General features: G+C 41.4%; 2 protein-coding genes across 6 annotated transcripts; one reads left to right on the forward strand and one right to left on the reverse strand.

Moving 5' to 3' along the window:
- Positions 1 to 1,231: 1,231 nt before the first annotated feature.
- Positions 1,232 to 7,466, reverse strand: TFPT (TCF3 fusion partner). Of its 2 annotated transcripts, none has more exons than XM_026712030.2 (6): positions 6,984 to 7,466; positions 4,978 to 5,204; positions 4,575 to 4,645; positions 4,123 to 4,192; positions 2,623 to 2,847; positions 1,232 to 2,386 (listed from the first exon to the last, which is right to left on the reverse strand). In XM_026712030.2, exons 2-6 carry the CDS (start codon positions 5,200 to 5,202, stop codon positions 2,252 to 2,254), a joined length of 726 nt encoding a protein of 241 aa, XP_026567815.1. In that variant the 5' UTR covers positions 5,203 to 5,204; positions 6,984 to 7,466; the 3' UTR covers positions 1,232 to 2,251. The 2 variants fall into 2 exon arrangements, with proteins under 2 accessions (XP_026567815.1, XP_087774026.1); XM_087917900.1 differs by having other exon boundaries at positions 7,007 to 7,434.
- A 65-nt stretch (positions 7,467 to 7,531) lies between these two features.
- On the forward strand, positions 7,532 to 23,132 carry PRPF31 (pre-mRNA processing factor 31). 4 transcript variants are annotated; one of them, XM_087917893.1, is made up of 15 exons: positions 7,532 to 7,724; positions 9,315 to 9,376; positions 9,881 to 10,066; positions 10,365 to 10,425; positions 10,630 to 10,713; positions 11,556 to 11,653; positions 12,952 to 13,058; positions 13,980 to 14,149; positions 14,639 to 14,796; positions 14,886 to 14,975; positions 16,063 to 16,190; positions 17,012 to 17,084; positions 19,696 to 19,824; positions 21,071 to 21,169; positions 21,940 to 23,132. In XM_087917893.1, exons 3-15 carry the CDS (start codon positions 9,893 to 9,895, stop codon positions 22,066 to 22,068), a joined length of 1,500 nt encoding a protein of 499 aa, XP_087774019.1. In that variant the 5' UTR covers positions 7,532 to 7,724; positions 9,315 to 9,376; positions 9,881 to 9,892; the 3' UTR covers positions 22,069 to 23,132. The 4 variants fall into 4 exon arrangements, with proteins under 4 accessions (XP_087774019.1, XP_026567670.1, XP_087774020.1 ...); XM_026711885.2 differs by having other exon boundaries at positions 7,532 to 7,588; XM_087917894.1 differs by lacking the exon at positions 9,315 to 9,376.
- The last annotated feature ends 1,470 nt before the right edge of the window (positions 23,133 to 24,602 follow it).

The raw sequence follows: 24,602 nt of genomic DNA on the forward strand, positions 1-24,602 counted from the left end.
TTACACTCTAGTCTAGTAATTACAGGGGAAATTTTGTTTTATGAGAAAAGATAATATGAAATTGTAAACAGGACAGACGAAAGTATAAAAACAGATTAGAAAGATTTTAAAAATTAGAAAAAGATATGTAATTGAATTCAGAAAGGAATGAGATAATTTAAAATAAGGCTATAGGAAGTAAAGAAAGGGAAAAGCTATTGAAAAAATTGTGAAAATAGTTATAACATATGGATTAGAATGTATAAGATAAATATGTATTGAGTTTATGTCTGTATGGAGAAGTGATAACCCAGGGCCACGCTGTTCTCCAAAAAAGATATTTTATTTGTATTTGTATGTTTTGTGAAAACTTAAATAAAACTTTTATTAAAAAAAAAAAAGACTCGTGGACTTCAACTCCCAGAATTCCTGAGCTAACATGACCAGAGGAGGAATTCTGGGAGTTGAAGTCCACAAGTCTGTCAAATTTGAAGACCCCTGCATTAAGTGCAGCTTCAGAGGATGCTTTGAAACAGCACACCAATCCAGGGCTGGAAGATACCTGGAGATCATCTAGTCCAACCCCCTGCTCCAGAAAGTGAGTTTCTGTCTTTAGAACCCCCCCAGTCACATGACCACATAGCCATGCCCACAGAACCAGTAGTAAAAAAAAAAATTGAATACCACCACTGGTGTGCTGAGCTTTTAAGGCTTGTCTAAGGCTGAACACCTCTGTCAATCCAGAATGACTGCCAGTTTGGGTTACAGAAACTTGGGTTTTCCCTTTAAATACAATTGGTGCCCTACTGAATTGCTACAACCACCCTATTTTCCCTCTTAAATAATTAGAAAAATGTTAGAAAAGAACTGCATTTAAAAATAAAGTTAGGTACTTTAACTCTAACTTCTGCAAGCTAAGGATTCCAGGTTTACATAGCCACTCCACCTCTTGTATGTATGTATGTATGTACACACCTTTGCATCAGTCTGGACTCTGGGTGATTGCCCGGACAAGACTGTGAAGCTTTCTTGGCAATATTTTTGAGAAGAGATTTGCCCTGGATTCTTTCCTAAGGCTGAGATTGACTAGCGGTTTAACCCCACTGGCTTTGTGCCTAGGATAAAACCACATGGTCTCCCGATTTCCAGCCTGTTGCCTTAATCACTACACCAAACCAGCTTCCTTACATCTTAGATCTTTGTTAAAGGACACACACCATAAGATGCACTGTTAATAAGAATAAGCACACAGTCACATTTGATTGGTTTAATGTATCATTCAAATCTTGCCACAAAGTAGAAGCTATAAGCTTGAACGTTGCTCAGTTGTATTTCTGTAACTCTTCTAAATCCAAAAATGCAATTAGACTACAAGTGTGGCTTGTTTAAATATTATCATTCCTAACTTGAGGGTATATTTGGCGGTGGAGGAGTTCCTGGTCCTTATGGCTAGCAGGAAAATCTTGAAACTCTTTGGATGTTTCCTTGAGGAGGAAACTACAGGAAAGGGTGCTAATTCATGCTCTCTTCTGGACTGGCAAAGACATGCTAAGTTCTTAAACTGACACATAAAACAATTCTCATAAATACCCAGGTCAACAGCACATAAATTACTTCCTTTCATACAGACTTCAATTGGCCTTTTAATCATGCTGGATTTTATGATACCATAAATCAAGACACTGTGAAAAACCTTGAAGAAATATTAAAAGAACTCCGCCTTCCTTCAGTACAAGGTTTTCCAACCAAGAACATCCACAGAAACCACCATGGTAAAATGCAGCAATAGCTGTTTCTGTGCACTTTCTAATGCACAAGAATCACTTGTCCCCTTTCCCATACCCACCAGAATTACAAAGTCAGATATCAGAAGGGCAAATGTGGAAAGGCTGAACCCTGACCTCTCAAAACGGCCCTTCCTCAATCTTGAAAGGATACAAATGTTTCTGCTCAAATTCTTGCTTCCCCATTCAAAGATTATGGACATAAGTTGAGTTCATTATGGACTCAGCTCAGTGACTCAAGCTAATCCTTTGAATATCCTTACACACAGACTCCAAAATTTTGTTTCTTACTTAAACTTCATCACCACTACTTCTACCACTTCCTCCACCCCCAGCAGTTCAGATCATCTTTCACTGGATTAGAGTTGAGGAGTCAGGTGGAGTTGATATCCTGTTGTTCCTTAGATCCTGGTTGAGATCTAAGATGTCTGCAAGGGATTTTCATCTTCTCAGGCACCCTGATGCTTTCTTTAGATGAGTGGCCAGCCTCAGTCAAAATCAGAACAGGCACCAGGGCTGGGAAACTTTGAGTAATGGAGTAACTTGTCCTGGGGACTGGATTGCTGCCAGGCAGAGCCGAGAACATCATCCTGTTCACACTGGAAATCTTCTTCAGATTTTATCTGCAGCCACAAAACCCAAAAATTATTATTATTAATTGATAATGTGCAGGAGTCTTTAATCTCTGCAGTGAAAAGAAGCCAGACAAATTGCATATATTCACATAAATTGACATATTGTATTTTTATGTCATTTTAATTGTTCCCACTAAAAATCTCAACCACTTCTGATGGTGGGTGGGTAGGGAGATAGGCAGGAGGCCGATTTAAATTGCAGAACCATTGAAACTTCCCAGTACCTGCACAGGAAATTCCTCCATGGGCAGCAATGTTGGGGCTGCTCGACGCATCCTCCCTTCCTTCTCCTCACGCAGATGACGTCGCCGCTTCTTGCTGACAGGGCCTTCACTAGGGGAAAGGTTCTCTGGTTCTTGGGCAGGCAGGCACCTGGGGGGTTCTTTCTCACAGGGCTTATTCTCTGCGTTGCCAGGAGTTGCAACAACTGCACTACGGATTCCTTCATCCTAAATACAGAAAGTGATGCAATTAGAATTCTCCCACTTGCCCCCAATGGGAAGCCACATAGTATTTATAATATATGGAGAGGGGCTCGGGGGGAAGAGACTTGGTCTTGCTTTTCTATCCAACTTGGGGGATAGATCCAAAGAACTCCCTACAAAGGCAGTTACAGCTTCATGGCATTTGGCTATCAAACCCTTGCAGAAATCACGTGCAGAAAAGGAGCAGTTCTGGAATACTACTTATTCGGGATGGGGGGTGTATAGTACATTTATTTTCATTTAATTTATTTGCTGCCTACTTTGCTGTGGGGCTACTCTAGGCAGCTTATAACAATAAAAAGGAAAAAATGGAAAGTCTGTAAACAGAAGTATGATAACAGAATAAAATGAACAATGAAAAAGAACACAAGGAGAATACAACATGATTACCAAAAAAGAAAGAAGGATGGATGGATGTGTAGAAAACAGAGAAAGAGGGAGGGAAGTGGAGTCTGCCATCAATTCAGCAGCCACCCCCGGTTTCGATTTACCCCAGCCAACCACCAGAGCCAGGTCTTTAGGCTCTTGGGGAAAGATAGGAAGGTGGGTGGATGGATGACAATGAAAAAGGAATGTAAACTATAACAGGGAATCAAATCTGATTCCCATGGAAAGCATAGAGGGGAGACAACCAATTCTGGGAGTTGAAATCCACAAATCTTAAACTTGCCAAGTTTGAAAACCCTTGAGCTAGGACTTTACAGCCTTCCAACAGGCTGAGAGGATATGGTCCCTCCAGACCTCAATGAAATAAACTATTAGCATGTACGATAATATTCCTTCCTGGAGACAAATCAAGCATTAACATGGCTCCTGATCCTTGCTGACTCTTTCGTATTCTTAGAATCAATAAACTGGAAAAGAACAACAAGTGTCAGGGGCACGTAGATACTCTGCTAAGTCTCATCCACGTAGTTCTATATCTTAGCTGCACTCACGTATGCATTACATCAGAGGTTTCCAACCTTGGCAACTTTTAAGATTTGTGGATTTCAACTCCCAGAATTCTATACTGGCTCCCAGAAGCTATGCTGGTTAAGGAATTAAAGTTGCCAAGTTTGGAGATTCTTGCATTGCATTACATTAACCATGTCTACTGCATAAGACACAAGTTTATGCCACGGCTTCGACCATCATTTAGAAATAGTAGGTATGAAGTCATACAACACCCAAACAAACAAACATTCTTAGAGATGATAGCAATGTGTAAACTTGGCCTAATTTGAAACTCTTTCTTACCTCCAAGACAATATCAAGGTGGCTTTGTCTGTAATCGTCACCATAGGAATCCAAAACTCTCATGAGAAACCTCAGAGAAAGTAGAAAGACATTCTTTTAAACCAACCCTTTTGTATAACTGTTTTTTTCTAACCAGAATCCTGTCTCACAAAATAAAAAATGGGGTGAAAACAGATAGAAAACATTAGATAAAAGAAGTTAAAATTCATCTCTTTGGTATAAACATGCAGCCTCTTGGTTCAGAAGTAGCGTTATCCTTAAATCTTGATGAAGTACAACTCCCAGAAGACCCAGCCAGTCTAGGTTATCATTGGTAATCCTGGGAAGGGCAGCTCAGCAAAGTCTGAAAAATCATAGGTTTCCCAATTAAATATCCTAGTTTTAAATTTTTTAGGGCTGCATAAAGGGGTATATATTTAATACATTTTGCCCCTACTGTATCTTCTGCTCACCTTCTTTCCTGTTTGAGACGCAGTGTTATTCTCTGGACCTGATGTAGCCGGTTTAACATCCTCTCATTCACCTATAATAAGAGTCAATATTAGGTGGACATCTTTTTTTCATTTAGTCAACAATTCCCTCCTCTTCCACAGTAGTCTACACTTAACAGTTGTGTCGCTTGAATTTTTCATTGTTGCTCTATGTAGTGTCCACATAGTCCTTTTTCCTGAACGTATGGTATTGTAAACAGCATGCTGGATTGAGGCCAGAAAGACCTACGTTCAAATTTTCATCTAGCCCTATGTAGTAAGAGATCTCTTGAACCCTCTCTCTAAAATCTATTTTATTTCACAAGATTGTTGTTAGAAACATTGTTAATAAATAGTGAAAAACATATTCACTCTAATCATGTACCTGTTCTAACTCCTTGCATCGTCGGGCAAGCACTTGACACTTGTGTCGAGTCATCTCTTGTTGCCGCAACATATCCTCCTCTTCCTCGTCTTCTGGTATCCCTCCATCAGCAAATTCTACCTCAGTTTCTAACTCACTTTCTAGGATATTTCCACCAAAAAGAGGAGGCAATGCCAGCTCTGAGCCAGGAGGCACTGAAAATTCTTCAAAACTCACAGCAGCCATAACTGTTAAAAAAAATTAAAGAGAAAGCAATGCATATAAATTAACTTATATCAACTTGATCACAGTAAAATAATTCATAGATTCGCTTGAAAAGCATCACATCTTTCCAAATATCTGAACTATTACTCTCTGTCAGCCTAGTTTAACCTACCATATAGAGTTGTTGTGGATGGAGGTGTAATACTGTGTTTCTCACAAAATAAGGCCGGGCCTTTTTTTTTTTTTTTGACCCCCGAAAAAACGGCAAGGCCGTCTTTTCGGGATGACTTAATTTCCCCCCTTGCATCCCTCGGGTGGGCAGGCAGCGACGGCTTGGATGTTGACCTCAGAGTTGGTGGGGCACTTCGTACCGGGAGACCTTCCGCCACCGTTGCTTTCCCTTCTGTGCTGGCGTGGCGTTTAGAGCAACACTGCGGCGTTTGGCGCAGCCATGTGCAGCCAGCCAGGGCTCCTCCCTCCAATGGGAGCTTAGTGGAGACACTCGGTTTCAGGTGCTCCTGTCGCCGCCTTCCCTTTGCCTTCAAAGGCAAAGCCAATTCTTTTAAAAACGACGGCCTACTACCAGTACGACAAAGCCTCCCCTGCCCAAGAGGGCAGCCCAACCCCACATGGGGAGGCGAATCTCCCGGGGCCGCAGCACAGGATAGGCCCACCCCAGGAGAAGGGCCCAGCCGCCATCCCTGCCTGGCGCTAGGCAGAGCGCAAAGAGCTTCACCTGGGGAGCCCAGCGCAGCTGACAGGCGGGCCCTCCTGCCTGGCGGTGGAGCTCTTGCCAAGGCAGCGAGCACCTCCCTGCCGGACCCTCCACTCAGACAGGAGTTGTGCGGGCTGGGCAGAGCTGGGAAAGCGAGCCTTGCGTGCGCGCCCGCCTGCCAAGCAAAAGAGCCGGGCCGACCCAAGCTTGGCTCCCTTCCCAAGTCCCTCCAGCCCAAACCCAAAGGGGCCACCGGGAGAGGCTGCCTGAGGCAGTGATAGCACCCACCCGTCTGCGGACAGGGAGGCAAGGCGACGGCAGTACTGCTTCCCTGGCCAGTGGGTCTGACGAAGAGAGCTTGAAGCCGCCCGTCCTTTCCACCCCTCGCCCAGCCTGTCCCTGTCCCCATGCATCTCCAAATGTGCCGGCAGCTCCAAACGCTGCAGCGGCACGGGCATTGGGCAGAGGCGCTGACTTGGTGAGGCTCAGCTCGGAGGAGGATGCAGCACAGGCCTTGCCTCCCTGTCCATGGTTGACTTACAACCATTTGTTTAGAGACAATTGGAAGGTACAATAGCCTTGAAAAAAGTGAATTACAACCAGTCCTTGCATTTACAGCATCCCCACAATCACATGATCAAAATATGGTTGCTTGGCAACTGGTATATATTTACCACAGTTGCAACAACCTGAGGTCATGTGATTATCATCTGCAACCTTCTCGGCCAGGTTGTGACAAGCAAAGTCAATGGGAAAGCTGGATTTGCTTAATGACCTTGTGTTTCACTTAACTGCAGTAATTTTCTTAAACAACGAAGGTAAAAAAAAAAGGCAAAATCAGGTGCCATTCACTTAGCAGCAGAGATTTTAGTCGCAAGTCAAGAGCTACCTGTAAGCTGAAAACAAAGGTTAAAAAGAACAGAGAAAATAACTTTAGGAAACCCCATCCAAAACGGTTGCCCTTCAGATTTAGTGTATTTGGGAATTCCCAGGCAATTACCATTACTTGCTAGGAAAACGGAAAGCGCAATTTCAACCCATTCGGAATACCAAGATAAAAATGGACTTTTTCCCACATCAAACCCACCTCAGTCTCTACGCCGCTCCCACCTTTTTCAATGAGACCACGAAAATACCCGACGCTGATTGATGACGTATTCAAGCAGCTAACAAAAGCTCTGTAGCACAAAGAACTTTCGTGCCCGCAGTTTAATTGGAGGAAGGGAGGCGGCGCACTCCGATGATCTCTGAGCATCAGTTGACCGGATCCTGTCTGTCGCATTGCATTTACGCAATCGAACCCTTAGTTTCATGCGTGGGTTCGAGGGAAGGCCGTGCAGAAAGGGATGATGATGATGATGATGATGATGATGTCAGCATGGGTTCCGGAAGTCCGTAGTCATAGAGTACGCATTGCAGAGCCGACCAATCGTCTGAATAAAAATGAGAGAAAGCCATCGGTTGTGGTTTTCCATGGCCTCAAAGCGGAACGTTGTTATTTCCAGGCGTCCATAGAGTAAAGAGGGCAAGACAAGCCCTTTGCTCATCGGCGTTCCGCCACGCAAATGGCGTCCGAACCGGAACAGGAGGCGGCATCCATGAGGAACGTAGGAGCGACGTGATTTGTTGCGTGACGACTTTAACGGGGGACTGAAAGGAAGTCGGAGCGGCGTTGAAGCGAAGAAGAAGCTGGTGAGGCGGGGGTGGGGTGGGGGAGGGAATCCTGAAAAAGTGGAGGAGGCTGGACAGGCGTTATTATTGCCTTGTTTAATCTACAGGCAGATTAAAGCGCTAATTCTCCCCCTAGTCCTCATAACAACCCTCTGAGGTAGGCTTGGAGGAGCTGCTGACGCTTGGCAAACCCTGCCGCTCATTGAGGGATCCTAACTGGCTCTGCCCAGGATTTGGGGAGCTGCTTTGCTTGACCTCTCGGTCATCTTCAGTGCAGGCAGTCCTCTACTTACAACAGATTGCTTAGTGACCATCCAAAGTCACAACGGCACTGAAAAAAGTGACTTATGACCATTTTTCACACTTATGACCATTGCAGCATCCTCATGGTCACATGATTTACATTCGGATGCTTGATAACTGACTCACATTTATAACAGTTGCAGTGTGTGGGGGTCACCTGATCACTGCGACCTTGTGATATGCAAAGTCAATGGGGAAACCAGATTTGCTTAATAACAGTGTTACTAATTTAACAACTGCAAACTTAAAAAACTTAACAAAGGTGGCAAGAAAAGTAAAATGAGGCAAAACTCACTTAACTTCTCACTTAGCAATGTAAATTTTGGGCTCAATTGTGGTTGTATGTTGAGGACTACCTGTATAGTTACTATAACTATATGCCCTTCATTTTATTATAAAGAACAGACTGTTATTTCAGAAAGCTTCCCTTTAGATTTAGTTTTTCTTGGGTTTGCTCTTCAATTTTTCTTTGTAAGGCAGAGTCATAAGCCATTATTTTATTATCTTTATCATGAACCTTTTTCAGATTTGCCACTTCTATCAGTCATTTTTTCCAGGAAAATATGATTATTATAAGTATCATGATGCAGCAGCCCCTGTCCCCAGTTTTTTAGATACACTCCATGAGCTTTCATGGGTGGGAAGATATGATAGGTCTTCATTTGTCATGCAGATGCCACAACTTAGGAACTTGTGTCAGATGCCTTTTATGTAATTGTGACATTTGTACAACATTGTGTGTGTCATAAATTTGAAATAGGTATAAGTTGTTATATACACCCTACTTTTACCTCAACACCATTCCCTCCCTGTCCCAATTTTCTTGCATTGGAGACTCTTCTTTTTAAATTCAGTTCTGCATAACAATGTCATACATTTAGTATCACACCAGGATTTTTTACAACATACTTCATTTGACAACTAAAATAGTCATTTAAGGGCTTTGCATTGACGTATATGATAAACAAGACAATGCATAACCTGCTGGGTCCTGTTTCAGAAATATTTCCTTACCAGATTTCTCAATGCCTTCAAAAAAGATGGTTTCTAAAGTGCTGACTTAGCTGGAAAAGTTTTTTTAAAAATTAAGAGATATATTCAGAGATGTATCTGCCTTGAAAAAAGCCTACGTTAACTGTATAATGCAGTCAAACTTCACAAGTTGACCATGGGAAATATTTCGTGACATTTGGTATTGTGTAATAAAATGTTTTATCATTTTTACATCATAAAATGTTTTATAAAATTTGTCAAATTTCAATTCCATAGAAGTCATTGGTTCCAGATTTTAGACATATTCATTTAGTATGCCAGTTAGCTTATTTGAGATAACCTTGGTTCCAAAATTGTTGCCTTCCAATGCACCATTTCCCAAATTTCCCACAAACAGGAAAGTTTTAGTGGTATATTAAACAATCTGTGCTCTGTTGGGCTATCCTTTTAGGGATATTTCCTTACCAGACTTCAAAAGTGACAGAAGTCCTAATACTGCCTTCACTGGAAAAGGTAAGTGTAGTCATAGATGTTTCTGCCTAGAAAATAGCCCAGTCAAATATAAGCATGGGAAAGAAAGGACATATTGGGAGGAGCTAGTAAGATCTGGAAATTTTTGACTGAAATGGATTCAATAGGAAAGCAATTACAACTGTGATAAGGCGATTCCTTCAGACAGAATGAACCAGAAAGGAGTTGAAGTGCTTAGTACCCTGAATTATTGTGCTTATTTGGGTTCTAAGATTGTGTATTACTTTCTAGAAAGTTTTACAAGTTACAATTATTACATGGTAGCTTACCAAGGATTATATTCCTATAGTGGCATCTAGAAACTGAAATCCCACCTTCTGAAGGGTGGTTGGTTGTAGAAATGTAGGATTGGGACTCTTACCAAGATAGTATTGAGAGAAAATATTAATATAAGACTGAATCTTAATTTAATTACTTTAGGTGGGGTTTTTTTAAATTAACCTTGCTTTGACTTACTTCTCTAATCCACTTTTATTCTCTTTTCAGCCTTGATCCACCATGTCTTTAGCAGATGAGCTTTTGGCTGACCTTGAAGAGGCAGCAGAGGAAGAAGATGGCAGTTTCGCAGATGAAGAGGATGAGTCTCCCATTGAAGATGTCCATGAAGAGATGCAACTGGAGCTGGCAACTGATTCGGTCAAGAGTATTGCCAAGCTGTGGGATAGCAAAATGGTGAGAGGAATAGACATCTTTCACATACAGTAGGACTCACCAGTTTAATACGGATCTGAGGATCATGCAAATTTGATCAGATGAAGGGGCAGTCAGAAATAAAGTATACCTTGGAAATTAGGAAGATACTAAATGATCCTTAAATGGCTTTGGGTTGAATACAGTAATAAGGCTAAATTTCAAAATTGATTTTGGCCTGAACACCATATGTTGTGTAACCTGCCATTATTGTTTTACGCTCTGAAGTTCAAGATGGAAAGGAAGCATAACTTTGGATCGTTTTACTTCTTTTGTGCAGTTTGCTGAAATTATGTTGAAGATTGAGGAATACATCAGCAAGCAACCAAAAGCATCTGAAGGTACTGTTCAGTTCAAATTTGTCTATGGAGAAATAGCAGTACTGATAACATTTCCCTTAATTTTTTGGAGCCTACTGAGGTCACATCCTGTTCCTGCATTAAGACAAATCATTTCCCTTCAGTCAAAGACTTGGACATGTCTATGAATCCACCTCACAGTCAGCTGCATAGTATAGATTTTGACCACTCTATGTCTCCCTCCAGTTCTAGGTCCAGTAGAGGCTGCACCTGAATACAGAGTCATTGTGGATGCCAACAACCTCACTGTAGAGATTGAGAATGAACTGAGTGAGTGAAAAACCTTGGCTGCTGGTTTGGGACAGGCTAGGAATGCACTGGAAACACTATATTAGGTGTTATATAGTGATACATCTCTACTGTCTTAGCAATTTCCTTACAGGTAGTCCTCAACCTACCACCTAATTGATCCCAAAATTTCCATTGTGAAGCAACACAGTTGTTAATTTTTTCCCCATTTTACGAAATTTCTTGTCACATTTGTTAAGTAAATCACTGAAGCTGTTAAGTCAGTTAACATGTTGATTAAGTGAATCTGGCTTCCCCATTGACTTTGCTTGTCAGAGGATCGCAAAAGTTGATCACAAATCACTGCAACCATAAATACATGCCAATTGCTAAGCATTTGAATTTTGATCATGTGATCATGGGGATGCTGCAGTGGTAGTAAATATGAAAACCAGTCTCAAGTCACTTTTTTTGATCACTAAATGAATGGTTGTAACTTGCGGATGACGTCTGTTGTTTCTCACCTATTGACAGAAATCTTGCCAAACTAAAGACAACTTACTTGCACCGTAAAATGTACACTCTGAGAATTATTAGGAAGGAGCCATCTTTTCCCTCTTTCTCACATAGACTTTCTAAAGTATAAAATCTTTTGCTCCTCTGGAATGCACTCCTTCCCTCCTGGAAGTCCAGAAAACATTCCATCACACCTCCCCACCTGGCAAGTGCTAGATGTTTTGGATCAGAACTTAATATTATTCCCATCCTGCCTTGGAATTAGAAACCTTGGAGTCTAATCCACCTAGAGATTTTTAGGTTGAGGAAACTCGTTCCACCCTCCCAATCACCTTAATGCTTTACGGATTGATGTCTTTTGTCTCTAGATATTATACACAAGTTTATCCGGGACAAATACTCTAAGCGATTCCCAGAATTAGAGTCCCTCGTTCCCAATGCTTTGGACTACATACGGACTGTTAAGGTATTGCGTTTCTTCTTAAAATATGCAAAGTTCATTCTTCTGTTTACTCTCATGACTACCATAGCTTCCTGCTCTCTGGAATGAAGTCCCATCCAAGATTAAGCTGCTTGGATTGGCTGCCTTCCGGCTGTTGTTTAGAAGAGCTCTGAAGACCCAGCTCTTCACCTGGGCATTCAGTGAGGGAGATTAAAACCCGTCCTTTCCTCACGCTTGCCATTGTGTATCTTTATTTTTTATTGTTTTTATTGACATTTATTTGTTGTGAGCTGTCCAGAGAAATTGAGATTCAGGTGCAAATAAGTTAATTTAGTATTATTACCATCATTGTCAATTCTGTTTCTGCATTTTTAACACTCACACTCCATTGGTTACTTTTGTTATTGATTCACTGGATTTTATGGCCATATATGAATTTGCATTTAGATTTGCTGTCTTGAAACTCAGTACTTTTCTTCGGCTTTCCCTTATCTGGTATCCTCCAGATATGTTAAATCAGCTCAAACCAGCCTTTCCCTCATTTTAAAAGTTGTAATCCTGTACATGTGGGAATAAAATACAGAAATGGAAAATATAGACGTGTCCCAGACCAACCTCCGGCATGGAAGTCACCTTGGGCCAATCCCTCTGTCTTAGCCCAACCTACCTCACAGGGTTGTCATGGGAGAAACAGGAGGAGGAAGAATTATGTATGGTTCCCACCTTAAATTATTTATAAAAATAATAAAAGTAGGATAGAAATCAAATAAAAAGTGCAGAAAATATTGGTGCTGATCCTTAACTGAGTTACAGAAATTCTTCCACATACCTAGAAATAATGAGAACAGTGACATTGGTTTCTTTGAAATATTTTTTAGACTGTTCTCAGCCAGAACAAATCTTGAAAAGATGACTAAGTTTGTCCCTCAGGCTAGCTGTGCTCAAGACATGAGAGAAGGAATGGAAAAAAGACGAGGAAAAAATCATTTTTAGTTATAAAAGTTGAAGGAAGCACCTTTTAGAGAAATGCCTGCATCTTTGGTAAGGATGAGGCTGAGGGATTAGATAATATTCTATAGGGAATAGAATAAAACTGGAATATGGAGAATAGAAGATTCAGCCACTTGGTGGTCCATGGTTCATCTATTAATCAACAATTCCAGAACAGGCATAACTTTCAACTCCTTTATTCTTAACGGCCTGAAATTAGATGAAGTATCTAGTATTTCTTACAGTGCTTGTCAGCCGTATATGTATTTGTACAAAAATTCCTGGTCATTCTGAAAAGCCAACCTTCTCCTTCAAATGTCGGACCTTTACAGGAACTTGGCAACAGTTTGGATAAATGCAAGAACAATGAGAACCTTCAACAGATCCTTACCAATGCCACAATCATGGTGGTCAGTGTCACTGCATCCACTACTCAAGGGTAAGAACCAAGGGGAGGATTTAGAAGGGATGTGGGAGATCACCTCTGGGTAGGGACTGGGGCCAGATCTACACACACAGCCAAAACAAAAACAAAAAACCAACCCTACAGGTTGTTCCACTCCTGACTGAAGGTGAGACATTCCTTTAATTTTTCCCAATTCTTTGCATGCTAAGAGGAAACATCTTCCAGCCTTCTCTTTGGCATGCTTTTTTTTCACCTTTCTCTAAAAGAGGAGGATCTCTTAGGTATTTAAGAAAGCTTACAAGAATGAGTTGCACTCCTGCAGAATCAATATACTTTTAACCATTAGGTATACTTTTAAGCATTATGGTAGTTTTTCCTTAGAGGATTCTATATTCTACATGATGGGGAAAACGTGCTGGAGTTCAAATGAAAGCGGGGTGGGAGGTTTTTAGTGCTACTTGTACATTGATGTCTGACAATCATTACTATCTGACTTTATTTGAGAGAGGGTGGGGAGACAAAGGTTTTTTTCTAAGCACATTTGAGAGCAGAAACAAAATTGTTAGCATAATTCAAATATTATTCTTGATGCAGCTTTCCTGCATGGCTGAAGATCAAAATCAAAGGAGGAAATACTGCCATAATTATTCTCTCTCCCCTTATGCATGTTCCCGAATCACACAAACTCTAAAAGTGCTATTTATCTCCAAATTTTGGAGTTTTTTCTTTCCCTTCCCTCACTGTGCCCTCCGGATTCCAGCATAGATAAAAGAATTAAAAGAGTTAACATCCAATCCACCACATCTAAAGACAAACCCAGTCCCACCAGGTTAGGGAAGACGAAACTAATATCTATAGGGAGGCTACCGAGAGAGACTAATAAAAAGGATCTTGATTTATCAGAGATGCAAAACTAATATGAAGGTTTCAGGAGGGCTCTTTCTCTCGTTGCAGGCAACAGTTGACTGAGGAGGAACTAGAACGCATCGAGGAGGCCTGTGACATGGCCCTAGAACTGAACCAATCTAAGCACCGCATCTATGAGTATGTGGAGTCCCGTATGTCCTTCATTGCCCCAAACTTGTCCATCATTGTTGGGGCCTCTACTGCTGCCAAGATCATGGGTAAATCTGTTGCCGGAGAGCTATGTGTTTGGCCATAGAGTTTTTGACAAACTGTAGAATTGTAGGAAATATGTGCTTTTTAGAGGGAAGTGAAATCTTTCCCCTTTGAAAGGCTGACTTTGTTTTATTATTCGGGGAAACTATTTTACCCTTTATAGTTCAGGTGTTCAAAGTTTTGTGAGAATAGCTGGCACATGAGCTGTTTTTGTTTCTTCATTTAAAACTACGGAACTAAGAAATGCCCTACTGAAGAGTGAAGATTCTGTTTCTGACAATATGATTAATTCTGGCAAACCTCCAAAGAAGGATTAGCAAGAACTCTTCTTCGTGGACAGCAAGCTCAGCTTCCCATGGAGAGGCCCTTCTCTTCAAATCTCAACAAGCGGGGAAAATGACTTGCCAAAAATCAGCTGAGCAAAAGCCTTACAGTTTCTTGGCTGTTTGATCCTGCTGTGTGATGTTCACTCTCCGTTTCTTCTTTGTTTAAAGGAATTGCCGGTGGCCTCACCAACCTTTCTAAGATGCCAGCTTGCAACATTATGCTCCTGGGAGCCCAGAGGAAAACCCTCTCAGGCTTTTCCAGCACTTCTGTGTTGCCTCACACTGGTTACATCTACCATAGTGACATTGTACAGTCATTGCCTCCAGTAGGTGTGAGAACCCGAAGCTCCTTTTCTGATTGATGGGTTCGTGCATGAGGCTCCAGCATTGATTTTTTTTATTCCTTTTTTTGTAGGATCTGCGGAGGAAAGCAGCACGTTTGGTGGCAGCAAAATGCACCCTAGCAGCTCGAGTGGACAGCTTCCATGAGAGTTCTGAAGGGAAGGTGAGGCGTGCAGGTTAAGGGCTCTAGGGTGGCAGGGGTCACCGATTTTACGATGGAGGAAGAAGAGGTGGTGGATGGGGAAGGAGGAGATAGTTTTGTGTGTGCCAGTTTGCACATGCAGGCACACCTTCACCCACCATTTCCACGGCCCAGTTCCAAACAGGTGCATCCTGGCACTAGGCTGTGGACCAGGGATTGGGGACCCCAATCTAAGGAAGACTTCGTTTCGCCGAAGATATGCAGCAAGGACCAAAGATATGAATCTTCCTCAAAAAGCTATTTAACCCTTTTGGAGAAAGATGGGAACCCGCAGTAACTATTGCTTTGGTGTTGATAAACATTATTATAGAGGTTATAAGGAAATGGTTAATTCCCCTAAAATGAAAAAGGGTTTAGAAAGGACTAGTCAATACAAGGAAAAAGGGTATTTCTGGCTGCACACCTTCCTGTCCCTCTTCTAAGGAACCTGAAGAAGAGCAGAGTTGACTTTGCAATCCTGATTATATCTATACCAAAACTCTGAGATATATTAGATTGAGAGGTGCTAGTTAGTTTTTGTCAGAGTCTGGGTAATTTTTGAACTGGACTTTCCAAGTCCGAATGTAATTTATTACATTTCCCTGCTTTTGTGAGAAAGAGGACAGTCTTCAATTTGGCCTAGGGAATGGATCTACTGTGAGAAGGGGATTAAAACTGCAGGTAGTTGTTTTTCTTTAGGGAAAGATTACAAAGGTACAGCGAGGCCAAGAGGAGGAGATGAGAAGGCCAATAGATCAGCTTTAGTCTCTATAGGGATATAGTCATTTTGGTTTTTAGTACGGTGCCCAGAATACAAGCTCTTGAGATAAGAGAGGAAACCGATGAAACTTGAACTTGAGATTTGTGACAGGGTGTTACTCAAGTGCGTGTATGGAGTCTACGAACAATAGGCATAGCAACCAATTTTCTTCAATCTAAGCTGGAACTCTCACTTTTCCCATTTTGATAGAAAGTTGCTTCCAGAGCTTTTCACTACTGTGACCTCCATCTTGAAAAGGGCTCCTTTCACTTGCTGCACCTTCACGTTTTCCTTCTGTTAACCATCCAGGTTGGATACGACTTGAAGGAGGAGATTGAGAGGAAGTTTGATAAGTGGCAGGAGCCACCTCCAGTGAAGCAAGTGAAGCCGCTGCCAGCCCCTCTGGATGGGCAGAGGAAGAAACGGGGAGGCCGCAGGTAGGGGGATCCGGGCAAAAGGCTTCAGAAGAGCTAAGGGGGGAAGGTCAGGTCAAATGCCAGGAAGTGAGAATCAGCTGAAATTCATACCTGTCTGTGAGGTTTCTTTGTTTTCCAAGGGTTGGACATGCCACAGCATAGCAAATCTGCACACAGGGCTTTATTGCAGAATACACCATCCCCAACAATAGACTGTCACTCTCTACCTTTGTAGGACTTGCAAAGTGATCTTGCCAATAAATACGTCGTTAATATTCAGTCCTTTAATGCTTGCTTCAAGCAAAAACGTGTATCCGTAAAGTGGCATAGAACGTTCGCCTCCTTCCAAAAGTTCTTACCTTGTTGGGATGAGGCACTGCTTCAGTATGGGTTGTTCCTCTTTGAGTCGCTCCTCATTGTAGCTTGTGGTCAAGGCAGTTGGCTGATAATCGTCTTGCCTGCTTGTATTAGCTGCCAATCTCCAGATACTGGCTCCAATTCCCCAATGCCATTTGCCTTCTCCTTTCCTCCTGTAGACAGACAAAAACTTTATTTTGTTTATTAACCAGGCCGTGCATTTTTGTTGTTGTAGAGTTAAGAACTGCTTCCAAGTATTTGGAAAGGCAGGGAAGGATTAAGTACACAAAGTCAGGGACCCATACCCAGGGATTCTATATACTCAATGCATAACTCATCTGGATGTTATATATAAGCTATATAGGTTATAGCGTAAATCAAATGATCCTTATTACAGCCATAGGCTACATTAGGTCATGTTACAATAAACTTGCTCCTGTGCAATTTTCTGTTTGTTTGTTTTTAAATCTTTTTGCTTGCTTCAGATATCGTAAGATGAAAGAACGCCTTGGCTTAACAGAAATCCGGAAGCAAGCAAACCGGATGAGCTTTGGAGAGGTATTACATTATGCCCAGCCCCATTTCTCTCTCTGATGCTTTCAAATGTCTTGAATTCCCAATCTTCACATGTGAAGAATGCCAATCTATCCATGGAAATTTAATGTTTTGTTCATAAGAAATACACTGCTCAAAAAAATAAAGGGAACACAAAAATAAGACATCCTAGATCTGAATGAATGAAATATTCTTATGAAATACTTTGTTCATTACATAGTTGAATGTGCTGACAACAAAATCACACAAAAATTATCAATGGAAATCAAATTTAGCAACCCATGGAGGTCTGGATTTGGAGTTACACTCAAAATTAAAGTGGGAAAGAACACTACAGGCTGACCCAACTTTGATGTAATGTCCTTAAAACAAGTCAAAATGAGGCTCAGTAGTGTGTGTGGCCTCCACATACCTGTATGACCTCCCTACAACGCCTGGGCATGGTGGCGGATAGTCTCCTGAGGGATCTCCTCCCACACCTGGACTAAAGCATCCCCCAACTCCTGGACAGTCTGGTGCAACCTGGCGTTGGTGGATGTCATGATGTCCCAGATGTGCTCAATTGGATTCAGGTCTAGGGAACGGGCGGGCCAGTCCATAGCATCAATGGCTTCGTCTTGCAGGAACTGCTGACATACTCCAGCCACAGGTCTAGCATTGTCATGCATTAGGAGGAACCCAGGGCCAACTGCACCAGCATATGGTCTCACAAGGGGTCTGAGGATCTCATCTTGGTACCTAATGGCAGTCAGGCTATCTCTGGCGAGCACATGGAGGGCTGTGCGGCCCCCTAAAGTAATGCCACCCCACACCATTACTGACCCACTGCCAAACCGGTCATGCTGGAGGATGTTGCAGCAGAACGTTCTCCATGGCGTCTCCAGACCCTGTCACATCTGTCACATGTGCTCAATGTGAACCTGCTTTCATCTGTGAAGAGCACAGGGCACCAGTGGCGAATTTGCCAATCCTGGTGTTCTCTGGCATACTGCACGGTGTTGGGCTGTAAGTTCAACCCCCACCTATGGACGTCGGGCCCTCATGCAACCCTCATAGAGTCTGTTTTGAGCAGCCACATGCACATTTTTGGCCCACTAGAGGTCATTTTGCAGGGCTCTGGCAGTGCTCCTCCTGTTCCTCCTTGCACAAAGGCGGAGGTAGCGGTCCTGATGATGGGTTGTTACCCTCCTACGGCCTCCTCCACATCTCCTGATGTACTGGCCTGTCTCCTGGTAGCGCTTCCATGCTCTGGACACTACGCTGACAATCACAGCAAACCTTGCCACAGCTCGCCTTGATGTGCCATCCTGGATGAACTGCACTACCTGAGTCACTTGTGTGGGTTGTAGACTCCATCTCATGCTATCACTAGAGTGAAAGCACCACCAAAATTCAAAAGTGACCAAACCATCAGCCAGAAAGCATAGGAACTGAGAAGTGGTCTGTGGTCACCACCTGCAGAACCCCTCTTTTATTGGGGATGTCTTGCTAACTGCCTATGCTTTCCACCTGCTGTCTATTCCATTTGCAAAACAGCATGTGAAATTGATTGTCAATCAGTGTTGCTACCTAAGTGGACAGTTTGATTTCACAGACGTGTGATTGACTTGGAGTTACATTGTGTTGTTTAAGTGTTCCCCCCCCCTTTTTTTTTGAGCAGTGTATATAACTTCATTATCGTCACATGTAACTACCAGAACTTGGTTGCTTTCTTCTGTCCATGCAAGGCCCAAGCCACATTCAGAATATTCAGGGCTGCTTTCTGAACATACGGATTTGCTTCCGATTACTCTGAATTGGAAAACATCCCCCCTGCAGCCACAGGTCTATTCTTAATCTTACAAGTGTTGCCAGATAGACAGGGGAGACTGAGGCATCACATGCATCATTTTTGTAGCTTATCCTGGGACATGACCCCCCTGTGCCCTTATTACCTCTTAAATCAACTAGTGTAACACAGGTAATCCTCATCTTATGACCACATAAGGGACTGGAACTTCCATTGTTAAGTGGTGCGATCATTAAATGAGTCATAAGTAAACGGACCATGCAGTCATTAAACAAATCTGGCTTTGCCCATTGACTTTATCAGAAGCTTCCTGAACAATTGCAATTGTCAGCCATGTGATCCTGGGACAATGCAACCATATTAAATATATGCTGGTTGCCAAGCACCTAAATTTTGATCGTGAGTACACCAGGACACTGTGACTGCTAGTTATTTATTTTTTTCAGCAACATCATAACTTCAAATCATTGTTAAATGAATGGTCATAAGTTGAATATTACCTGTACATGTTTCAACATATTTTGAAGATTATCCAGAGTATGCCATTGGCATGAAATGCAGCTGTTCATGTGTTGATAAGTGCTATATAACAGTACTGTAAGCATGGCATTAACTACCAATAGGCTGTAGAGTACAAGTCCAGGTGCTGATTTTAACTAACACACTATATATGTCCAGATGATTTGAGTATCTGAAGGACTATCTGCTTAAGCTAGAACCAGTCCATGTGGTCCATTTGGGTACAACGTCTGTGAAATTTGGTGGTACAAGAAATGGCATATTTACTTCCATTATTTACTTCACTTCTTCTCATGCCTTTTCTAGATTGAAGAAGATGCTTACCAAGAAGACCTTGGGTTCAGTCTTGGCCATTTAGGCAAATCAGGCAGTGGCCGTGTCCGGCAGACACAAGTCAACGAGGCCACAAAGGCCCGCATCTCAAAAACACTGCAGGTGAGGAAATGGGAGACTCAGAAAATTGCAAAGTCTAATTTCTGTTTTTGTCCTCCTAAGGAGCAGGTTTGGCATGATCTCATTACAAATGTCCCAGGCTTGTAGAGGCCTCCAGAATTGGGGTTAGTGCTTTTGACTGAATTCATGCAACATGCTGCAATTGAACGTTTTATTGCAGGAGTGTCCAACCGTGGCAACTTTAAGATTTGTGGACTTTTAACTCCCAGAAGATGGTTAGCTGAGGAGTTCTGGGAGTTAAAAGTCCACAAATCTTAAACTTACCAAGGTCAGACACCCCTGCTTTATTGCAAGTGAGTGCTACCACTGTAGTTTGTAAACTGTGGTTCAATCATTGCGTACAGTCATAGTCACAAGATGATCTGTGTAATCTTATCACTATGTAATTTTTTCAAGCATGCATGTGTTGAGACTCATTCGAGCTCTTTGGAAGTCTTTCCCTACCCAAAACCTTTTGCCCTCCATCTGGATAAAGTACTTCTGGGCGCCTGAAAGCTTTACTCAGTATTCAATTAGCTGCCTGTTCTAACAGCATAGCTTACCATTATGTTTTTACTTTGGGGAAGACCGCAAATGTTCCCAGAGGATACCTAGAATACTTGACCCCTACCATTTCTAGCTACTGATTTCCATATATATTAAATACAGGTCTCAACTTACAGTCACAATTGAGCCCCAAATCTCCTTTGATAAGCATTTATAGTTTTTTATTAGCTTATTAACTTAGAGTATAAAATACAAAAATACATAAGCAAATGGTAGGAAACAAAAGGGAGGGAAAGGGGAAAAGAGAAGTGTAGAAAAGAAGGGGGAAAAAGAAACGAAAAAAGGTATAGACTTCCAATAAGCAAAGCAGTTGGTAAGTGAGTTTTGCCCCATTTTACAATCTTTCCTGCCATGGTTGTTAAGTGAATCACTGCAGTTGTCAGGATAGTAACATAGTTAAGGGAATCCTAACAATTGAGTTTTCTTGTCAAGAGGTCACAAAAGGTGATCATGTGACACCAGGACACTGCAGCCATCATAAATACATGCCAGTTGCCAAGTGTCCAAATTTTAATGATGTGACTATGGGGATGTTGCACAGTCTTAACTGTGAAAAACAGACATGTCGCTTTTTTTCATTGTAACTTTGATCACTAAACAAATGGTTGTAAGTCTAAGCCTACCTGTATATATTTTCCAATACATATGAAAACCCAAAATGTCACCTTTTTGTCCCAATCAGCGCACACTTCAGAAGCAAAGCATGGTGTATGGGGGGAAGTCAACCATCCGGGACCGTTCCTCTGGCACAGCTTCAAGTGTAGCATTCACTCCACTGCAGGTAAACATCTCATGGCTTATATTCCACTTTCCTGTTACTCAACCATGACTGGAAAGCATTAAAGTGGGGAATTTCTGTATGTTCATCTGAAGAGTTTGGAATGGCAATTTTTTTTCAATTTGGAAAAATGGAGCATAGGTATAGAGTATGGAAATGAATCAGCTCAAGCACACTGGAGTGAAAGTATCTCTTAATAAGCTTTTAGGAATGTGGGTACACTGTACTGTAGAAATTTGAGAAATATATAATTTTCCTTGTAGTCCTAAAGATGGATATTTCTTCCCTTGTGCCCAGAGATTTTTAGTATTAGCAAGTGTAGGTCATGCTTGGGAGGAATATGAATTGCCTAATAACCTTCTACCTTGTCTTCTCTTTGCAAAACAGATCAAACAACTGTAAGCAATTTTCTGTCTTTGCTACTCTCTAAGCTTGGTTATTTTCTTGCAGATGTTCCATTTCGTTACCCAAACTAAGTAACGTCATCGTCATAGTACTAAAAACATTATCCTAGTTTGGGTAACAAAAAAAGCTCAGAGACAACTCCTCATTTCTACCCTGAGCTGCAAAAATTCTCCTTTATGGGTAATTTTCTGACTGCAGGCTGGGAAAATTGGGATATATTACAGCCCTTCCTTTACTCCAGAGCAGCCTGTTCTAACCTGGTGCTCTCAACTGTTTTGCAATTGCAACTCCTAGAATTCCACAGCCGAAGGGTGCCAGATTCTTCATTGTTATTTTGCCCATGCAATCCTTCCCCTATCCATTTGCAGGGTCTGGAGATTGTGAATCCACAAGCAGCTGAGAAGAAAGTCACCGAAGCCAATCAGAAGTACTTCTCCAGCATGGCAGAATTCTTAAAAGTAAAGAGTGAGAAGAGTGGTATCATGTCCACTTCATAGCAAATATGGCTGCTGCTGTTTCGACCAGTAGTTGGAATCACATCACACATGCTGATCGAAAAGTCTACACCAGATATGGACCTTACTGAAGTTGAAGCTCAATAGATTATTTGATTTTTACAACTCAACTCTGAGGTTTTTTTCCAAATATCCTAATGTCAGGTTCCCCCCACCACTTTCTGTTCTCAGCTCTTTGTTCAACAGAGAGCCTGCTATTGTTTTAGCTATTGATGCAATAGAATGACCTATTAGAACTATTGCCATAGTTCTCCTTCAGTATTCAAAATAATTTGGTTAAGTGGTAAGCTATTTAATGGCATATACGAGCTGCGCTGAACAAACTTGTCTCCCCATCATAGATTGTCTTGTGTGTCTACTTTAATGCGAACTAATTGTGTAAATAACAGATTGAGATGCTGCCACTCTTTCTCCATTGGTATCTAGGAACATTGAGTAGCTAATCCTCTCTCTTAGATTCTGGGTTAAAAAGAGATTACTTAGATTTAAAAAAAATCCACTTTGCTTCCTGTGCATGTAGACTACATATTGCCCAGGAATTAATTGTAACAGGACTACATCTTAATGTAGGAGGTGGAGCATTTCTCTAATAGTGTTTGCACACTTGTTTGTTGCCCTATTGTGTGGATTTGGGCCCAAGATTCTTCAGCCACACAGCTATTGTTGTATACTGGGGATTAAACTCCATAAATGTGCAAGTTTTCAAAATTGGGAAACAGTGCTACAATTAGGAGTGCACCTTCCTTAATTCATGCCCTCGAGATGGCCCTGCTAACTAGAATTGATGGGAGTTGTAATCTAAAACTTTGGCCCTACTAACTAGAATTGATGGGAGTTGTAATCTAAGACTTTGGGGCAGCACAAAGTTAGCGTTGGAGTTACTTTTATGTAAAGGGGGAGAGGTGTGAATCATATGAATCTTACCCAAAACTTGTGTTAGTGCCAAAGTGAATAAATATGCTGTATTTAGAAATATTGTTGAGTGTAACTGTGGGAATGTGAGGATAAATTGCATTCTATTTCTAATGAAAAAAGTGAATTAAAAAGACTTTTTTTTATTTCCAGGTGTCAATGAGGATTTTATTTAGTGTATTAAAGCTAAATAAGTTATTTAACAGTTGTTAAAAATTAGTCTCTTTCTCACTTAAGGGCAAAGGATTATGCTGGGTATGTGTATGTAACAATAAGACAAGTGAATCTGAGTTGGCATTTCATTACTTTAAGGAGGAACAACCAGAGAGGGTGGCAAAATAAAAGTTTTATAGTAAAGTTTTATTTTATTTACAGTAGTTTGAAAATAGCATTCAATGTATATTTTGGAAGAAGAAACTGTTAACCCCTGTGCCAAAAACCATTTTTTGTGGAGTAAGAATAGGCAAAAATTCTTGCTATCTCTTTGTTTGCTGTCTTGTGCCTTGGACGTTATTCTCCTAAGCTTAGCCATTACTTCCTGTACCTTTGGGATAGGACTTTCATCTTTTAGTAAATTGAGTACAGATTATGTGCCATCAAGAGTTATTGACTCATAAGAAACCACATAGATTTTTTTTCCATGAAATTTAGCATAGACAAAACATGTCACCATGCATTTGGTTGTAAAATACTGTAACTATGCCTACTTCCATAGTGATGCTGTTGCCCAAAATTGACATAACAATTCCATTCATTCCTGGCATATGTTTACATATGTTATGTTATGTTTTTGTGGGTATGGGTGCATAATCCCTGCTCTGGGGTGAAATTTTCCTTCAGAGAATAGCTGTAATACTAATCAACATTGAAGGGCCAGAGATTTAATCTGGCATTTTCCATTGTTTCCCAATGAATCAAAAGGCTTAATCATGCTGGCAATATTCAGGGGTGCAGATCTTTTAGTCTTGTTTTTCTTTGTAGTAATAGAATTTATAATCTGTTGTGCGACCCTGTGACCCAAAACCATTATGACCAAATAAATTGTGAAAGCAAACACTAGGAACCTCCAGAAAATGCAAAACACTGCTTCCAATAGGCAAAGATGAGGAATCCAAAGATGTAGGGAGAATTAGATTTGTAAAGAATTATGAAAAGAGTATTGTCAATAAACTGACCAGTGTGAGAATTCTTTTAAGTATTAAAAAAGAAACCAAACATGGATTTACCTAGGGGGCTAAAGGAAGGAAGGTGTAGGAGGAGAAGTTCCTGTGTGTTAACTAACAGTGAGTTTTGCTTGATATGCTGTAAACGCAGCCCTGCAGCTTATGCAACAATGATTCAGCAAACCAAGTGTTATATCACTAGAGAAATTTGGTCTCTATATACCTGTTTTATTTGGATGCTGAGATTCTGCGCATATTTCAATAGCAGCAAAGTGCCTTCATTTTTATCAGTTGGTGAACACTGCTGCGCCCGCCTAAATCTGTAGCAAGCCTTTGTGATAGCTGGATTGGAAGTGCTGAAATAAATCATTAAACCAAAGCTCGGATAGAAGGATATCTACCTTGGAGAGGGGTCGTTCTTCCTTCCCTGATTGGATACGG

This window comes from Pseudonaja textilis, chromosome Z (assembly GCF_049901715.1).
Source record: "Pseudonaja textilis isolate UNSWEBS1 chromosome Z, rPseTex1.2, whole genome shotgun sequence".
Classification (NCBI taxonomy): Eukaryota; Metazoa; Chordata; class Lepidosauria; order Squamata; family Elapidae; genus Pseudonaja; species Pseudonaja textilis.

Coding starts and splice junctions, on each gene's coding strand:
- PRPF31 (XM_087917893.1), top strand. CDS start 9,893: ATGTCTTTAGCAGATGAGCTTTTGGCTGACCTTGAAGAGGCAGCAGAG. Junction 10,067..10,364: donor AGCTGTGGGATAGCAAAATG/GTGAGAGGAATA, acceptor TCTTTTGTGCAG/TTTGCTGAAATTATGTTGAA. Junction 16,191..17,011: donor AAGAAACGGGGAGGCCGCAG/GTAGGGGGATCC, acceptor TGCTTGCTTCAG/ATATCGTAAGATGAAAGAAC.
- TFPT (XM_087917900.1), bottom strand. CDS start 7,178: ATGCGACAGACAGGATCCGGTCAACTGATGCTCAGAGATCATCGGAGT. Junction 5,205..7,006: donor TCGTGGTCTCATTGAAAAAG/GTGGGAGCGGCG, acceptor TTTTTTTAACAG/TTATGGCTGCTGTGAGTTTT. Junction 2,848..4,122: donor ACCTTGATATTGTCTTGGAG/GTAAGAAAGAGT, acceptor TTCTGTATTTAG/GATGAAGGAATCCGTAGTGC.